Below are 15,900 nucleotides of genomic sequence, written 5' to 3'. Positions count from 1 at the left end.
TGTCCAATGGGAAGGTTCCCCATAATAGCCATTGTAATTCTAGGTTGCCTTAGTAAGATTTTGCCATTTATGTATTCACAGCCTCCAGGACCGCAGTTCTTAGATATAAATTAGGCAGGTGTGCTGGAAGGTGGGGAGCTCAGTTCTCTGAGACTTGAGGACTCCACTTCTTTTTTTTTTTTTTAATGACATTTTTTGCCCTTATATTTTCGCTTTTTTTTTTTTTTAATATTTATTTATTTATTTATTTATTTATGGCTGTGTTGGGTCTTCGCTTCTGTGTGAGGGCCTTCTGTAGTTGCGGCAAGTGGGGACCACTCTTCATCGCGGTGCACGGGCCTCTCACTGTCGCGGCGTCTCTTGTTGCAGAGCACAGGCTCCAGACGCGCAGGCTCAGTAATTGTGGCTCACGGGCCCAGTTGCTCTGCGGCATGTGGGATCTTCCCAGACCAGGGCTCGAACCCGTGTCCCCTGCATTGGCAGGCAGACTCTCAACCACTGCGCCACCAGGGAAGCCCCCGAGGACTCCACTTCTTTAGCTACACCTTGGGTCTCTCAAAGCCAAAAGCCAAACTGCGTGGTGTTTTACAGTATACCTTGTTACATGGAAAATTTCTTGAGGTTGGTAGGTGACCTAGTGTCAATCTAACCCATTCGGTGACCAACTTACCCTAGCAGAGGAGTCTTAGGTGGCCAGAGCTCTAACAGCTTTGCCCACCAATTTTGTAGCGCTGGCTTCCAAGATACCCATTAGTAATAGATCTATTATTTTTTTCTGAGAAGATTTCTTTATCGTGGTGGACACTCTAATGGCTTTAAATATTTCGAATTCCGCCTACTTAAGATCTTGGTGTGCCGTTGGTGAAAAGAGCCTGATATTTCTCGTCTTAATTTAATGCCGCAAGTCCCCCAACGGTTTATACTTTGGACTTACCTTGAGGCTTTGTGAGTCTCCTAACAGCTGCTATCTTGCTTCCTTTAGATTGACAGGTACCCATTATTTTCCCTTGTTGAAATAATCCTAATTCAACCAGATTTACTGTTTCTGGCTGCCTCTGCAGTTCCTGAGACCCGTCAGGACCTCCCCAAGGCGCTTACCTTGTAGATGAAGTCGGCCACAAATCCAAATGCTGTCGCCCATTAGGTCTGGAGTTTCTTACATCACAGTCTTCCACCCGGAAGGGTCTGGACAAACAAACTCGAAGAGCTCAGAAGGCAAAATAACGGGATCCCAGAGAGCGTCAAAGAGGCAGCGAACCCGAAGGGCTCCGAGGCTAACTTCACCTGAGTCCGGGAGCCTCCCGGCATCTCCAGCAGCTGTCTTCAGGACCCACCTCCTCACCAAAACTGTAAAGTGACAAAACTAAAACAACTTACTAATGAATTTGATGTCCTTTAGTCAAGGGAAAACAATCCATAGATCGGGGGAGCGCAGTACCTCCCAGCAGCGCAGCATTCTCCCAGAACGCTGGGCAGTTGTGAGTTTCACGCAGCCTTAAGAGGCAACGTGGAAACAGCCTGATTGGCCAGGAGGTGGGGGTTTCTTTAGGAGGCGAGCAGCTTCTGTTGCTAAGGGTCAGTGAAATGAGCCACAGCTGAGCTAGCAGACTGTGACCGGTGTATATCAGCTTCCTTGACAGGTGAGGAATTACCTTTACCAGGGCTAATTGGCATAGAAAGGCCTTTGATGATCTTCCTAAATTGCCCCAATGCAGGATGCTAGCAGATCTCTTCCTCTCTTTGTAGAAACTGAAGCCTTTAGCAGCTGAATTTTATATACTAAGAACGAGCCTGAGTAGTGGTTCTCCTTTCTGGCTGCACATCAGAGTCACCTCAGGAAATTTAAACTTTTTTTTGTATTTTTAAGTTTTACTAGATTCTTTGGAACCTAATGAGGTCCCAGTCTTAACCCCACAGATACTGATTTACTTAGTTGCTTGTGGGAACTTTCCAGCAGGGTTTTTTTTTGTGTGTCCTGTATTTTGCTTTTGCTTTTTGTTTTTAAAGCTCCAGAAATGATTCTAATGTGTTTGTGATTCACTTATATAAAGGTGGGGGAGGGCAGTGGAATCTAAAAAATGTTCAAAATCCATATGATTAATTATTAAAATATAAAACGGGGATAACTGAGTGAGATATTTGTGAACCTGCTAGGTGCAAAGCACTTGCAAGTGCTCACTGAGGAGAATGAAAAGAAAATGAATTTTCCTTCAGTATGAGATTATGGTTTTGGCCTTTGTAAGTTCAGAACCTCTTAGTCGTGTTAATAGAGCCACAACCATGAGGACCACCAAGTACGGTGGTGCAGGACGTGCCCTGACGGACAGTCCTGGGTGAGTGGAGGATGGACTCCAGCCCTGGGACTCTCCCCCAGCCCTGAGGTGGCCGCCATATTGAAACCCTCACAGACACCAACGTGTACTAATAGCAGCCCTGACATGAGGCCTGAATCACAAAGCTGCCCACTGCCTCTCTCTTCCAAATTTAGGGCACTGTAAGGACAAATCGGAATTTAAAATAAGAAGCTTAATTCCCTCTGTTGAAAATAAGGCAGGAGGTTTCCCTTTCTGTCAGAATACTTACCTTAGAAAACTTGTATTTTCTCAGTCTCTTTGAAATGTATCTTTTTAGAAACTAAATAAGCCTCTGTCAGTTTTGCGATCTAGTAATGTTTTTCTCAAGGACCTGGGTGCCATCTCTTTGAAATACAACTGTCAGGAGACAGCACCCCTATCCTCCAGTTTCTGTGGGAGGATGGGAGCCAGACTTCAGTGCTCCAAGTTGTTAAAGTACCTCCTGTCATAAAGACGTTTGTCCCCCTGCCCCCCATAAAGTCAATTAGCTAACGTAGGTGGTCACCCCAATCGCCAGGTAAATTTAGGAAGAACTGCGTGTGATTAATGGTGCTGTCAAGTTCTCTTAAGTGATGACTAGTTACTGTTTATCTTGAGAACCTGTATGTAATGACCACACCTCTGTGGCTGCATAAAAGGGTGAGATTTCTTTCTATCTTTGCAACCTCAGCCAGTTGCCTGCGATGAGCAGCACATTCTGGTTTAATCCTCAGTCAGTAATAAAAGTGTTTTCTTTTTCTACTACCTTTGTGGAGGGGATGTCTGAATTGAAAGTTTTTTCAAATTGCATTTCCCCAACAGCACCTCCACTCTCTATTCTAAAGTTACTGTCTTTTTCCACGCTCCCAATGCAAGGGGCCCAGGTTCGATGCCTGGTCAGGGAACTAGATCCCACACGCTGCAACTAAGAGTTCTCATGCCGCAACTAAAGATCCCACATGCCACAACTAAAAGAGCCTGCACGCAGCAACAAAGATCCCGCCTGCCGCAACTAAGACCCAGCGCAGCCAAATAAATTAATTATTTAATTAATTAAGTTACATCTTTTTAACTCGCACCTTCCCTATCCACAGGGAGAAGTATTGAAGGTATAGAAGGTGTTTTTGTTATAAACTTGCTCCCTTCTACCCAGCTTCTGCTAAACAGGTGGAATATAGGAGTTATGGTAATTCCAAATGGTGATGACGTTACAAGAAGTTGAGGTTATGTTTGTAGCTTTTGTTTGTAACTGGGTAATTAATTCATGCCAGTCTGTCATGTTGAATAAGAAATACTGGTTAATGATTCCCACTTCTTTAACAGAAAAAAGAGAGAAAAAGAGAGTTGTTTGGTTTTTAATTTTGTATACACATTTTGACAGTTAGAAATTAAAGTTTTTTATAATACAATCTATTCATCTTTCCCTTTGTGATATCATTACTTTTCAATTTAAAAAAATTTATCAAAGTAATACATGTACATAGTTTTTATAAAAAGAAGGCCAAGTAACTCTAAATAGCTTGTAACGAAAAAGAGCAGTTTCTTGCTTTATCTTTCAGTGTCTCAGTAACTGTACCAGTCAGGATTTGATTAGAGAAACAGAGCCACTAGGAATGAAACAGAATAAAGTATCTATTATAGAGATTTTACCTTACACAACTGTGGGAGCTCGCTGAACAGTCTGTATAAGGTTTCTGCTTCTGAGTCTGGGCTGGGGCCTAAAATCAGCAGGGCAGGCAGTCTGAAAAGGAAGGTGGATTTGAAGTGGAGGAGAGCACTGCCTCAGCCTCTCACCCGCTTGGCGACAAGGCTGGGAACATAGTCTGGGGCCACACCAGCGCAGGCCTTCCATCACAGGAGAAAAGCTATGGATCTACGCTGTGAGTAACAGGAGCCATTTGGTGTTTGTTAAGGAGGAATATGAAAATTCGATCTTTATTTTAAAAGATATTACACAAGTATCTAGGATTTATAAACAAATGGTCCATATATACACTGGTTTTTAAATATTTCATTTTAATAAATACCTTGTGTTAAGTGTTCATTTGATCTATCAGCCATTCTTTGAGTTTCCTAATATCTATTACATACTGACGACGAATCTGTCATTCCAAATTAGGAGTACTGCAACAGTGGTGTCTTCTATTTACACCATTTTGTGGTAGAAAGCCCTATTTAATTGTTTAAACGAAATAAATAAATGCATGAAATAAATCCAAAGTAAATACATTGTGAAAAATACATTTTAATCCAAAAGTCTGAATATTAGCATTTAGTTATTTACAATGGTATTTACAATCAATTTTACTATAACTTTTGTGAAGAGAGAGATAACTACGTACATAGAGCTATCTATCTACAACATACAAACCATAACTTCCTTACAACATACAAACATTAACTGTGTAGAAAAAGGGTAACAGTTAAAACTCCTCCAATTCAAAATCATCATAATTAAATTAGATCCTGACAAATTTTGCTGGGGTTGAGAAATAATGGTCCAGTCAGAACAGGAGAGGAAGCAAGTGTGTGCAAATCCCACTTCTTCCCTCTTTTAAATTGTTGCTCCCTTACTTAGCTGACCTACACTTGAAGTAAAACCTGTCCCTGAATTCTGAATAGAATTCCTGTGCCTGGACTTCTAAGTCCCAGACATTGTTTTAGGCCTGTTAGTATGAGTACACAGCAGATGGTTTTAACTTTGGGGTGGGCTTTTTTTAGATATCAGTGCTAATGATTAATCATTTTTATGACTGCCCAACGTTTGTTCTAATGGTGGTCAAGAAACTACTGCTCAGGGATGCCTGGACAGTACGTTTCCTGTGTGTTTTTAGTGAATTTGTCTGTCTGAACTATAAACTTAATGTTTTGATCAAGCCTCGCTCTGACAGAGAAGGTAGGTGACAGCAGTGAAGAGCAGCTCTACTAAGATCAACCAAATGATTCTGAATCCCTGCTTACTACAGAAGAACTGGATGGAAGTTTTAAAGAGCCTAGGCTAATAACATCATCCACCAATCACTTTCCTTAAGGTTAAAGCAGCCAACAGTCTGTCACAGCATTTTCTAGATGATAAAATAAAGCTTTTTTTTAACTTGGTGATAGATACTGTTGATCACGGCTACATTTTATTTGATTCAGCCCTTGGTTAGAAATTCAAACCTTAATTAATATTTTATTCTTGTAGAAAAATACAATCCATTTTATGAGTTTCTAGAAATAAATTATGGAGAAAAATAGATACTACCTGTTCCTAATGGTCTCCTTGGAAATTACAGTCTTTGCCTGGGAGGATACACACACTTAAGGTGTATGTAATATTTAACTTCAAAATATATTTAATTCTTTTCTATCTCTTTTAATTTTCTAAGTGACTAGTAATAAACAAGCTAATGATTACTGGGCAGTAGAGAAAAAACTTTTTAGTCATTTTTCCATCCAAGAATTTCATTAAAGAAACATGTGGCATGTCTTACGGTAGTACAAATACAAGACAACTGGAAATCCATGTTCACTTTTTAAACTACAAATGGTTGGCAACTGTTTCCTTAATAGTTATTGCAGGAGTAGGTCCAACATGAGTCCATATATAGCCCTTCTCTGGTCTGGTGGGAACTGTGGGAAATGGTGATGAACGTGACTTAAAATATTCAGAAGGTGCATGACAAACAAATTCCAAGTATTCCATCTTCCTTGGAAGATCCTCCTCTGGTCCTAGAAGGCAGCCAACATTCACATTTTTGAAGATATATATCATTTCCATAAAATGTTAAAATTCCTAGATACTAGGAGAAACTGGTCTGGTGGTAACTTGACATTAGCCCTTGAAACATATATTATTTTGAAGTTACTTTCCTTCATTTTTTTCTGCTTTAACTGCTTAAGGAATATAGCATTCTCCCCAAAATATAACTCAATATAGAAAGGATTCTAAAAATAATATTTAGCCTTATATAGTGTTTATTATGTCGACACTGTTCTAAGTACTTGATATATATATCAATACTTTGAATCCTCACAACAACCCTCTGAGTTAGGCACTATTATTATTCCCATTTTACATGAGGAAATAAGGCAAGAGAGATCAAGGAACCTGTCCGAGATCACATAGTTAGTAAGTGGCTGTCCTAGGAACCCAGACAGTCTAGTTCCAGAGTCTGTGCTCTGAACCTTTATGCTATGCTGTCTCCTTTACAATCTGAGGATTAGGAAGAGGAGGTGAGACAGAAGTCCTAGAGGTGATTCAGTCATGTTACTGCCTCTGCTGACAATCCTGTCTGATAGAACAGGTTAATGAAAGTTCACTCTTCTATGTATCAATACTTACAAGCAGAAGACTAAAACTGCTTGGTCATGTATCAAACTTGACATTCAGCTGGGAATAATAGTGGTACTTTACTTGTCCTTGAGTTCTCTCTGAAAAAAACCTTTTGCATCTTTTTTCTTAGAATGCAAAAGTAACATATGCCCATTGCAGAAAGGTTGAAAAGTTTGGGGTAATTTTAAAACTCTGAACACTTTCAAAATTCTATTTATCAACAACTTCTTCTTGTGAGTCTATGTCAAGAACCAATTCTTTGGTCAGCCTTGAAATTAATGAGTACAGTGGCTGCCATTTCAACTACCAACAATGATATAAAAGGTTGCAAAAGGTCTAGGATGATGTGTGTGACATCTAGAGGAACACATAATGAGAATTTGTAAAATCTTAGACATAAATGTGACAGTTCCTCTAGAAATCAATTTTGAGTAAATTTTTATATGTTACCTAAATAACCTAGTTCTTGAGCAATAAATTCTTTTAATAGAGTTTAACCCTGGGTCACTCGGAAAAGTCTTATCCACACAGCATTTTAGTACGTGCGTACTGCCCCGGAACTCAAAGTAACGTATAGCCCTCAAACCCCAGCTATATAAATTTCATATTTTCTATAATAATCTCTACTTTTTTGTACTTAACGCTTCTCTGTTATGGACTGAATTGTATCTCGCCAAATTCATATGTTGAAGTCCTAATCCCTAATGTGATAATATTTGGAGATAGGGCCTTTAGAGAGAGAATTAAGGTTAAATGAAGCCATAAGGGTGGGGCTCTAATCCAACAGGACTGGTGTCCTTATAAGAAGAGGAAGAGATGCCATGAGTGCACACACACAGAGGAAAGCCCGTGTGAGAAAAGGTGGCTGTCTACAAGCCAGGAAGAGAGCTCTCACCAGAAACCCACCCTGACAGCACCTTAGGACTTCCAGCCTCCAGAACTGTGAGAAAATAAATTTCTGTTGTTTAGCCCACTCAGTTTATGGTATTTTGTCATGGCAGCCCAAGCAGATGAATATACTTTCACATAAGAATGGAAAATTAACTGGGTTCAAGAACCTGTCTGTACCTGTCAAACTCACCTATGATGTAGGATGCAGGATCAAATTGGTCCCTGGGGCTAGAGAGAGTGGGAATGAGCCACGTCAGTGCTGCACTCTTCTCACAATACTGGTCCTGGATAAAACCCCTGATCTGAGCATAGTAGGGTTTTCCATCTTGTTCGTCAATTACAGAAACAACATCTCCAATTTGGTAATAGACTCCCTGGGGGAAGTAGAAGATAACCCCATATTTAAAATAAAAATAGGAGGTGGAGTCAAGATGGTGGTGTGGGAAGACGTGGAGTTAGCGTCTCCCCACAACTAGGGCGCCTGCCGGCCAATGGTGGGGGACTCTGACGCCCAAGGAGACGGGAGGAACCCCAAAGTGAACTGGTAGGACGTAGGGGGACTGAGGGGGGAGGAGAAGTGGAAGCCAGACAGGATTGGCGCCCCTGAGGCGGGGCAGATCAGGAGAGGCAGGTGGGAGGGACTCTCCAGGAAGAGCGGGAAAGGAGCGGAGGGCGATTGCCCTGCCCCCTCGGGCCCTGGGAGCCTGCTGAGCTCCCAGGCCCGTCCCCTGCACTCCAAAGCCCCCTCCAGGTCTCGTGGGTCCTTGGGGGCATAGGAGGGCAGCCAAGGGGAGAACAGGAGGCAGGTGGGAGGGGCCCTCCGGGAGGAGCGGGAGAGGAGTGGAGGGCAACTGCCCCACCCACTTGGGCATGAGGAGCCTGCTGAGCTCCCAGGCTGGTCCCCTGCCCTCCAAACCCCCCTCCAGGCCGCGTGGGTCCTTGGGGCCATAGGAGGGAGGCCGGGGAGATCAGGAGAGGCATGGGGGAGGGGCCCTCCCAGACTGGAGGAGCAGGAGAGGAGAGGAGGGCATTTGCCCAGCCCACTCGAGCCCAGGAAGCCTGCTGGGCTCCCAGAGGAGGTCCCCTGCCCTCTGAGACCAGGGGTGGGGGGGCATGCCTGGACCCCTTCTGTTCCTTGAGCCTAAGCCCCACCCCCCACAGCCCCCAGGGCCTTTTCCAGCCCTGTGGGTCCTAAGCATAGGCCCTGCCCACCACCCAAACTTCATCCTTGCTTAGGCCCCACCCTCCACAGCCAAGGCCTTCCCACACCCCTCCTTTTTTATTTCTTTTCCCTCCTCCTCTTTTTTTACTATTGTGGTACTGATGTACCTTCCAGTTGTTGATTAATCTATATTTTTATTTTATATTCTTCCTAACATATCTGTTAGTTTCCTAGTCTAATTTTATTTTTTACTTTGTTATTGTTCTTTTTTTCTTTTTTTTTCCACTCCAGGCGGCTTGTGGGATCTTGGTTCACGAGCCTGGGGTCGGGCCAAAGCTCCTGCAGTGGAGCTCCAAGTCCAAACCACTGGACTAACAGAGAACCTCAGACCTCAGGGAATATTCATCGGAGTGAGGTCTCACGGAGTTACTCATCTCAGCACCAAGACCCATCTCTACCCAATAGCCTATAAATTCCAGTGTTGGAAGCCTCAGGCCAAACAACCAGTAAGACAGGAACACAATCCCACTCATTAAAAAAAAAAAAAAAAATGAGATGGCAAAAAAATATGTCACAGATGAAGGAGCAAGGTAAAAACCTAAAAAACCAAATAAATGAAGAGGCAATAGGCAATCTACCTGAAAAAGAATTCAAAGTAATGACAGTAAAGATGATCCAGAATCTTGGAAATAGAATGGAGGAACGAGTTGAGAAAATACAAGAAATGTTTAACAAAGATCTAGAACTAAAGAACAAACAAACAGAGATGAACAACACAACTGAAATGAAAAATACACTAGAAGGAATCAGTAACAGAATAACGGAGGCAGAAGAACGAATAAGTGAGCTGGAAGACAAAATGGTGGAAATAACTGCCGAGGAGCAGAAGAAAGAAAAAAGAATGAAAAGACTTGAAGACAATCTCAGAGACCTCTGGGACAACACTAAATGCACCAACATTCGAATTATAGGAGTTCCATAAGAAGAAGAGAAAAAAAAAGGGTCTGAGAAAATATTTGAAGAGATTACAGTTGAAAACTTCCCTAACATGGGAAAGGAAATAATCACTCATGTCCAGAAAGCACACAGAGTCCCATACAGGATAAACCCTAGGAAAAACACACCAAGACACATATTAATCAAACTAACAAAATTTAAATTCAAAGAAAAAATATCTAAAAAAAGCAAGGGAAATATCTAAATATCTAAAAGCAGCAAGGGAAAAACAAAAAATAACATACAAAGGAATCCTCATAAGGTTATCAGCTGATTTTGCAGCAGAAACTCTGTAGGCCAGAAGGGAGTGGCAGGATATACTTAAAGTGATGAAAGAGAAAAACCTACAACCAAGATTACTCTACACAGCAAGGATCTCATTCAGATTCCATTGAGAAGTCAAAAGCTTTTCAGACAAGCAAAAGCTAAGAGAATTCAGCACCACCAAACCAGTGCTACAACAAATACTAAAGAAACTTTTCTAAGCGGGAAACACAAGAGAAGAAAAAGACCCACAAAAACAAACCCAAAACAATTAAGAAAATGGTAATAGGAACATACATATCAATAATAACCATGAATGTAAATGGATTAAATGCCCCAACCAAAAGACACAGACTGGCTGAATGGGTACAAAAACAAGACCCATATATACGTTGTCTACAAGAGACCCACTTCAGACCTAGGGACACATACAGACTGAAAGTGAAGGCATGGAAAAAGATATTCCATGCAAATGGAAATCAAAAGAAAGCTGGAGTAGCAATACTCATATCAGATGAAATAGACCTTATAATAAAGACTGTTACAAGAGATAAGGAAGGACACTACATAATGATCAAAGGATCAATCCAAGAAGAAGGTATAACAATTATAAATGTTTATGCACCCAACATAGGAGCACCTCAATACATAAGGCAAATGCTAACAACCATGAAAGGAGAAATCGACAGTAACACATAAGAGTAGGGGAATTTAACACCCCACTTACACCAGTGGACAGATCATCCAATCAGAAAATAAATAAACACAAGCTTTAAATGATACAATAGACCAGATAGATCTAATTGATATTTACAGAACATTCCACCCAAAAGTGGCAGAATACACTTTCTTCTCAAGAGCACATGGAACATTCTCCAGGACAGATCACATCTTGAGTCACAAATCCAGCCTGGGAAAATTTAAGAAAATTGAAATCGTATCAAGCTTCTTTTCTGACCACAATGCTATAAGAGTGGAAATCAATTACAGGAAAAAAAAACTGTAAAAACCACAAATACATGGAGGCTAAACAGTGCGCTACTAAATAACCAAGAGATCACTGAAGAAATCAAAGAAGAAATTAAAAAATACATAGAAACAAATGACAATGAAAACACGAAGACCCAAAACCTATGGGACGCAGCAAAAGAAGTTCTAAGAGGGAACTTTATAGCAATACAATCTCACCTCAAGAAACAAGAAAAATCTCAAATAAACAATCTAACCCTACACTTAAAACAACTAGAGAAAGAAGAACAAAGAAAACCCAAAGTCAATAGAAAGAAAGAAATCATAAAGAGCAGAAATAAACAGAAATGAAGAAAACAATAGCAAAGATCAATAAAAGTGAAAGCTGGTTCTTTGAGAAGATAAACAAAATTGATAAACCCTTAGCCAGACTCATCAAGAAAAAAAGGGAGAGGACACAAATCAATAAAATTAGAAATGAAAACGGAGAAATCACAACTGACACTGCAGAAATACAAAGGATTAAAGAGACTACTACAAACAACTGTATGCCAATAAAATGGACAACCACGAAGAAATGGACAAATTCTTGGAAAGGTACAATTTTGGGATACTGAACCAGGAAGAATTAGAAAATATAAACAGACCTATCACAAGTAATGAAATTGAAACCATAATTAAAAATCTTCCAACAAACAAAAGTCCAGGACCTGACGGCTTCACAGGCGAATTCTAACAAACATTTAGAGAAGAGCCAACACCAATCCTTCTCAAACTCTTCCAAAAAGTTGCAGAGGGAGAAACACTCCCAAATTCATTTTACGAAGCCACCATCACCCTGATACCAAAACCAGAAAAAGATATCACAAAAAAAGAAAATTATAGACCAATATCACTGATGAACATAGATGCAAAAATCGTGAACAAAATACTAGCAAACAGAATCCAACAGCACATTAAAAGTGTCATACACCATGATCAAGTGGGATTTATCCAAGGGATGCAAGGATTCTTCAATACATGCAAATCAATCAATGTGATACACCACCTTAACAAATTAAGGAATAAAAACTATATGATCATCTCAATAGATGCAGAAAAAGCTTCTGACAAAATTCATCACCTATTTATGATAAAAGCTCTCCAGAAAATGGGCATAGAGGGAACCTATCTCAACATAATAAAGGCCATGTATGACAAACCCACAGCAAGCATCATACTCAATGGCTCCACAGCATACATTTTCATTTTAAAAACGATTCCCATAATCTACATTAAAAAATACTTAAGATCCTCATATCGTATTTCAATAGGCAACTTCCTCTCCCAACTCAGCTCTGGATGAGATGTTTTATAATAGCCACCTACAGGGAAAAATAGCTTAGAAAGGAGCAAAAACCACAATCACACCTTATACAGAGTAGCAGAGACTTTTAGACTAACCCAGCATTTTAGTAGCACATTATACAATAAATTCAAACCTTCCTTCAGTAACTACAGATGCTCACCTTGTAGAAGATTGATTCTGCAGTGATTATGGTGGAAACTGACTCAGGGGCTTTGATGGGCTGTGAAAAAACAAAAGTAAAAATATTAGCACATTCGTAGTGTGTGTGTGTGTGTAGCGTGTACAGGCATTTTTCCAGCCATATATGAGAGTTCTGTAATTTAAGAAATACTAAAGTTGTTGTTTGGTGACAAGAACTGCAGTAAAAAAGGAAAAAAAAAAAAAAAGCTTTTCTGATCGTTGTGGCAAAGCCTGGTCCGAATACTTCTGCTACCTTTACCTTAAAAATTGCTGAGCCCCAAAGGACCGGCTCCTGACTATGTGGCTGAAATCTAACAGAAGCCCTCTCAGAGCTTTATTACACATCCTAGTTATAAAAAAATCTGGCTCTAATGGCCTGAGCATGACGGAGGTGGGAATAATAAAAAACGTGTCTCCTCATTTTCCATCTCCACTTAACTATGGAACTAGTTATGACAGTATCATCAGAACTAATTTTCTAGCAAGCCTGAACCAAGGCCAAAGGAAACTTTCTTGGGAGTTCTTAGTAACTTGCCACCACTCAACCATCATTGAAATTCCTTCCTAAGCTGTAACACACACTTTCACGCCACAACACAGTAACTAGGCCTTCCCAAATATGTCTTGGTATTATCCCTGAAGAAAGGGGTTGTTAGAGAAATTGATATTAAAATACTGGCAGAGAACATATTCCACCATACTTCAGAGGAAAACGTGTTTAAGAGCATTTAAGTGTATACAACTATAATCCAATATTTACATGTTTTGTCTAGTCAATAAACACCTCATTTTAGAAAACTGAATTATAAAAATCTTAAATAAATTAGGGGCAACTATTCTGAACAAGAAAAAGGGTCCACAATCTGCACAAGAATATAACGCAAGGCCTCTCTGAGTTTTTTAAATGAACACACCCAACTTCAGAAATGCCTTCACTGGTAAGTGAAGCATTCCTGTTCTGAAAGCAAAGAGTACCATACTGTGGTTTTAAAAAAATAGTATATAATGCATTGCCCGTTGTGTTTGACCACTGTCCCTTGTATTTACAAAAACAATGAGAATTTACTGCAACAAAAATATGCTTTCCACTACCCCCGCACAAGTCTTTCGACCATCTATTTTCTTATAGAAGAAGAGATAAAGATTTAGTAAAATTTTTCATTCATATTCATCAAGTTGATCATTATAAATCAGTAAGAAACGTCTTCTGGGGCCATAATAACAAACAAATATGGAAATGAATGAGTTCCAGTATTATTACTTACTTAGAGCTTTAAGAATGAAATAAAAAAAAGTTTTCCCAGTATACCTGGCCACACCAAGAACTACAACCCCATCTCATCCTTACCAGAGAATCCAGTAAAATGCGCTCGAGGTTTAGGTTTCTTTTAGAATATTTTATATTTCCCAGAGAAAAAAATAAAAGTTAAAAAAACAGAGAAAGAGTTTTATTAACTTTATAAACAGTAAGCCTCCTACAACAGAGCTCACTCTCTTTTAGAAAGTCTGGACCAGTCCCCAGAACACTGCAGAATAGCTGCCAAGAGCAGAGTCCAAGTTCAGGGATGAGAGATGAAGGCAGTGGCAGGACACACTACACACACAATGCCATTACAGTACAAGACACTGTCCACAATCATCTTACATTTTTTAATTTAAAAATATGTCTTCTCCCTTTTCCTTTAGTGGAAACTTTCTTTTCAGCAGCTGGAGCAGATTTGTATTTAGTGTTTCTGAGCCGAGCAGACCTCCTGTGAATTTCCTGCTTACTCTGTTACATAAACAATTAAAGAACAAAAAAGAGAAAGAAATAAAAAGTGCAGAAAGGTTGCTGTCCCGATACAAACATCTTACAAGGATCCCAGAGTATGCACTTTAAACGATCATTTAAAAATTAAGTAAGAGTGCACCTTTTCTTTTTATGCCGGGTAATCACGCGAACTGGCCTAATTCAAACAGGGAGAGCCTTAGGCAAGCATCTCCAGAGCATCCAAAAATGTGTGAGCTACTTGTAATAGGTCAAGGGGCAGCAACAAGAGTAAGTCAGTCCAGGCCAAGGCAAGAACTATTCATCGGTTGTGTTTATAACAGAAAAATGCTTAAAAACTCAACTCTCCTACGCCAGAGAACGGGTTTGGTATGCCACCTCCTGCAATGTAATACTTATGCTGCCATTGAAAATGATGACATGATAATCTTAATAACACGACATTATGACAAAATGAACTTTATTAACAGGTAAAGAGGTCCAGTAGCATGACCCTGCTGACATCTCTATGTATACGTGTGTATACTGAGATGTCTGGTTGCTATTCAAAACATTACAATGGGGGGATTTCTGAAGCGTTTTCACTTTTCTTGCTTCTCTAGCCTTTCAATTTCTCACAAGAAAAGGTGCTGAGAATGGGCCGAACCAAAGACCATGTTCTCAACCGGGATGGGAAGGGGCGGCCCGGCCCAGTATGAGCACGGCAATCCCGGGAGGCCCCCGCCCGCCCGCCCCCTCCGCCGCGCCCACCCGGCCTCCGCCCGCCAAGCGCCCGGTTGACCTCCGCCGGAGGGAGGGGCCGGAGGAGCTCACCTGCTTGCCGCCCCCGCCCCCGTTGCTCTGCGGAGGGGCGGCCGAGGTGCTGGCGAAGGTCGCCGCGCCGAAGCCGCCACCGCCGCCACTGCCCCCCGTCCCGCCGGCCGCCCCCGAGCCGGCGCCCCCGCCGCCCGCGCCGCCCCGGCCCGTGCAGTGGTGGCAGAGGATCTCCCCCTGCGGGCCCTTCTTCCACATGGAGGACGATGTGGTCTTGCAGACGCTGCAGGTGGGCTTCAGGCCCAGTGGCATCGTGGCCGGCTCGGGCGGCCCCCGCGGGCGCAGCGACACGGGAATGGCGACCGCCGGCCTTCGGCGGCCCGCTGGCCGACCCGTCACTCCCAAAGACAGAAAGAGCGGCGCGGGCGCGGCGCCGAGCTGTCCACTCTGGGACCAGGCCGCGGCCGCCGCCCCCTGGAGGCAGGAAGCCTATTCCGCTCCACCGCCCTCACCAGCCCCCAGCGGCCCCGGCGCCGGGAGGCGGGGCCGGGGCGGGGCCTAGCCTGGGAGGAAAGCCGAGCCTTGGCCTGGGGAGGCTTCCGGCGATGGGTGGGGCCCGCGCACAGGCCGGCCCGCCTGACCGGAAGTGCCCCGCCCGGGACTCCTGGGACAGAGGACGGTTCGCGGACTTTCCGGTCTTAGGCCTAAGATTGACTACTAAAATACTTAAGGCTCAAGTATATCTAAAGTTCAGATAAGCAACGAATAACTTTTTAATATGAGTGTATCCCATGCAGTATTCGTTGTTTATCTGAATTCAAATGTAACTGGGCATCCTGTATTTTTATTTGTTAAATCTGGCACTCCTACTTAGGACCCCTGTACACTCTTTAAAGTTATAATTTAGACCCCCAAATA

At 41.9% G+C, this 15,900-nt stretch overlaps 1 protein-coding gene across 2 annotated transcripts; it reads right to left on the bottom strand.

Annotated features, from left to right (window-relative positions):
* Positions 1–4,558: 4,558 nt before the first annotated feature.
* Positions 4,559–15,469, bottom strand: GATAD1 (GATA zinc finger domain containing 1). 2 transcript variants are annotated; one of them, XM_057550442.1, is made up of 5 exons: positions 15,043–15,464; positions 14,107–14,232; positions 12,442–12,501; positions 7,733–7,916; positions 4,559–6,047 (listed from the first exon to the last, which is right to left on the bottom strand). In XM_057550442.1, exons 1-5 carry the CDS (start codon positions 15,292–15,294, stop codon positions 5,857–5,859), a joined length of 813 nt encoding a protein of 270 aa, XP_057406425.1. In that variant the 5' UTR covers positions 15,295–15,464; the 3' UTR covers positions 4,559–5,856. The 2 variants fall into 2 exon arrangements, with proteins under 2 accessions (XP_057406425.1, XP_057406426.1); XM_057550443.1 differs by lacking the exon at positions 14,107–14,232 and having other exon boundaries at positions 15,043–15,469.
* Positions 15,470–15,900: the final 431 nt, after the last annotated feature.

Source organism: Balaenoptera acutorostrata, chromosome 7, assembly GCF_949987535.1.
Source record: "Balaenoptera acutorostrata chromosome 7, mBalAcu1.1, whole genome shotgun sequence".
NCBI classification, from domain to species: Eukaryota; Metazoa; Chordata; class Mammalia; order Artiodactyla; family Balaenopteridae; genus Balaenoptera; species Balaenoptera acutorostrata.
The sequence above is the reverse complement of the archived record's forward strand: the minus strand, read 5'-3'. Positions and strand labels throughout refer to the sequence as shown.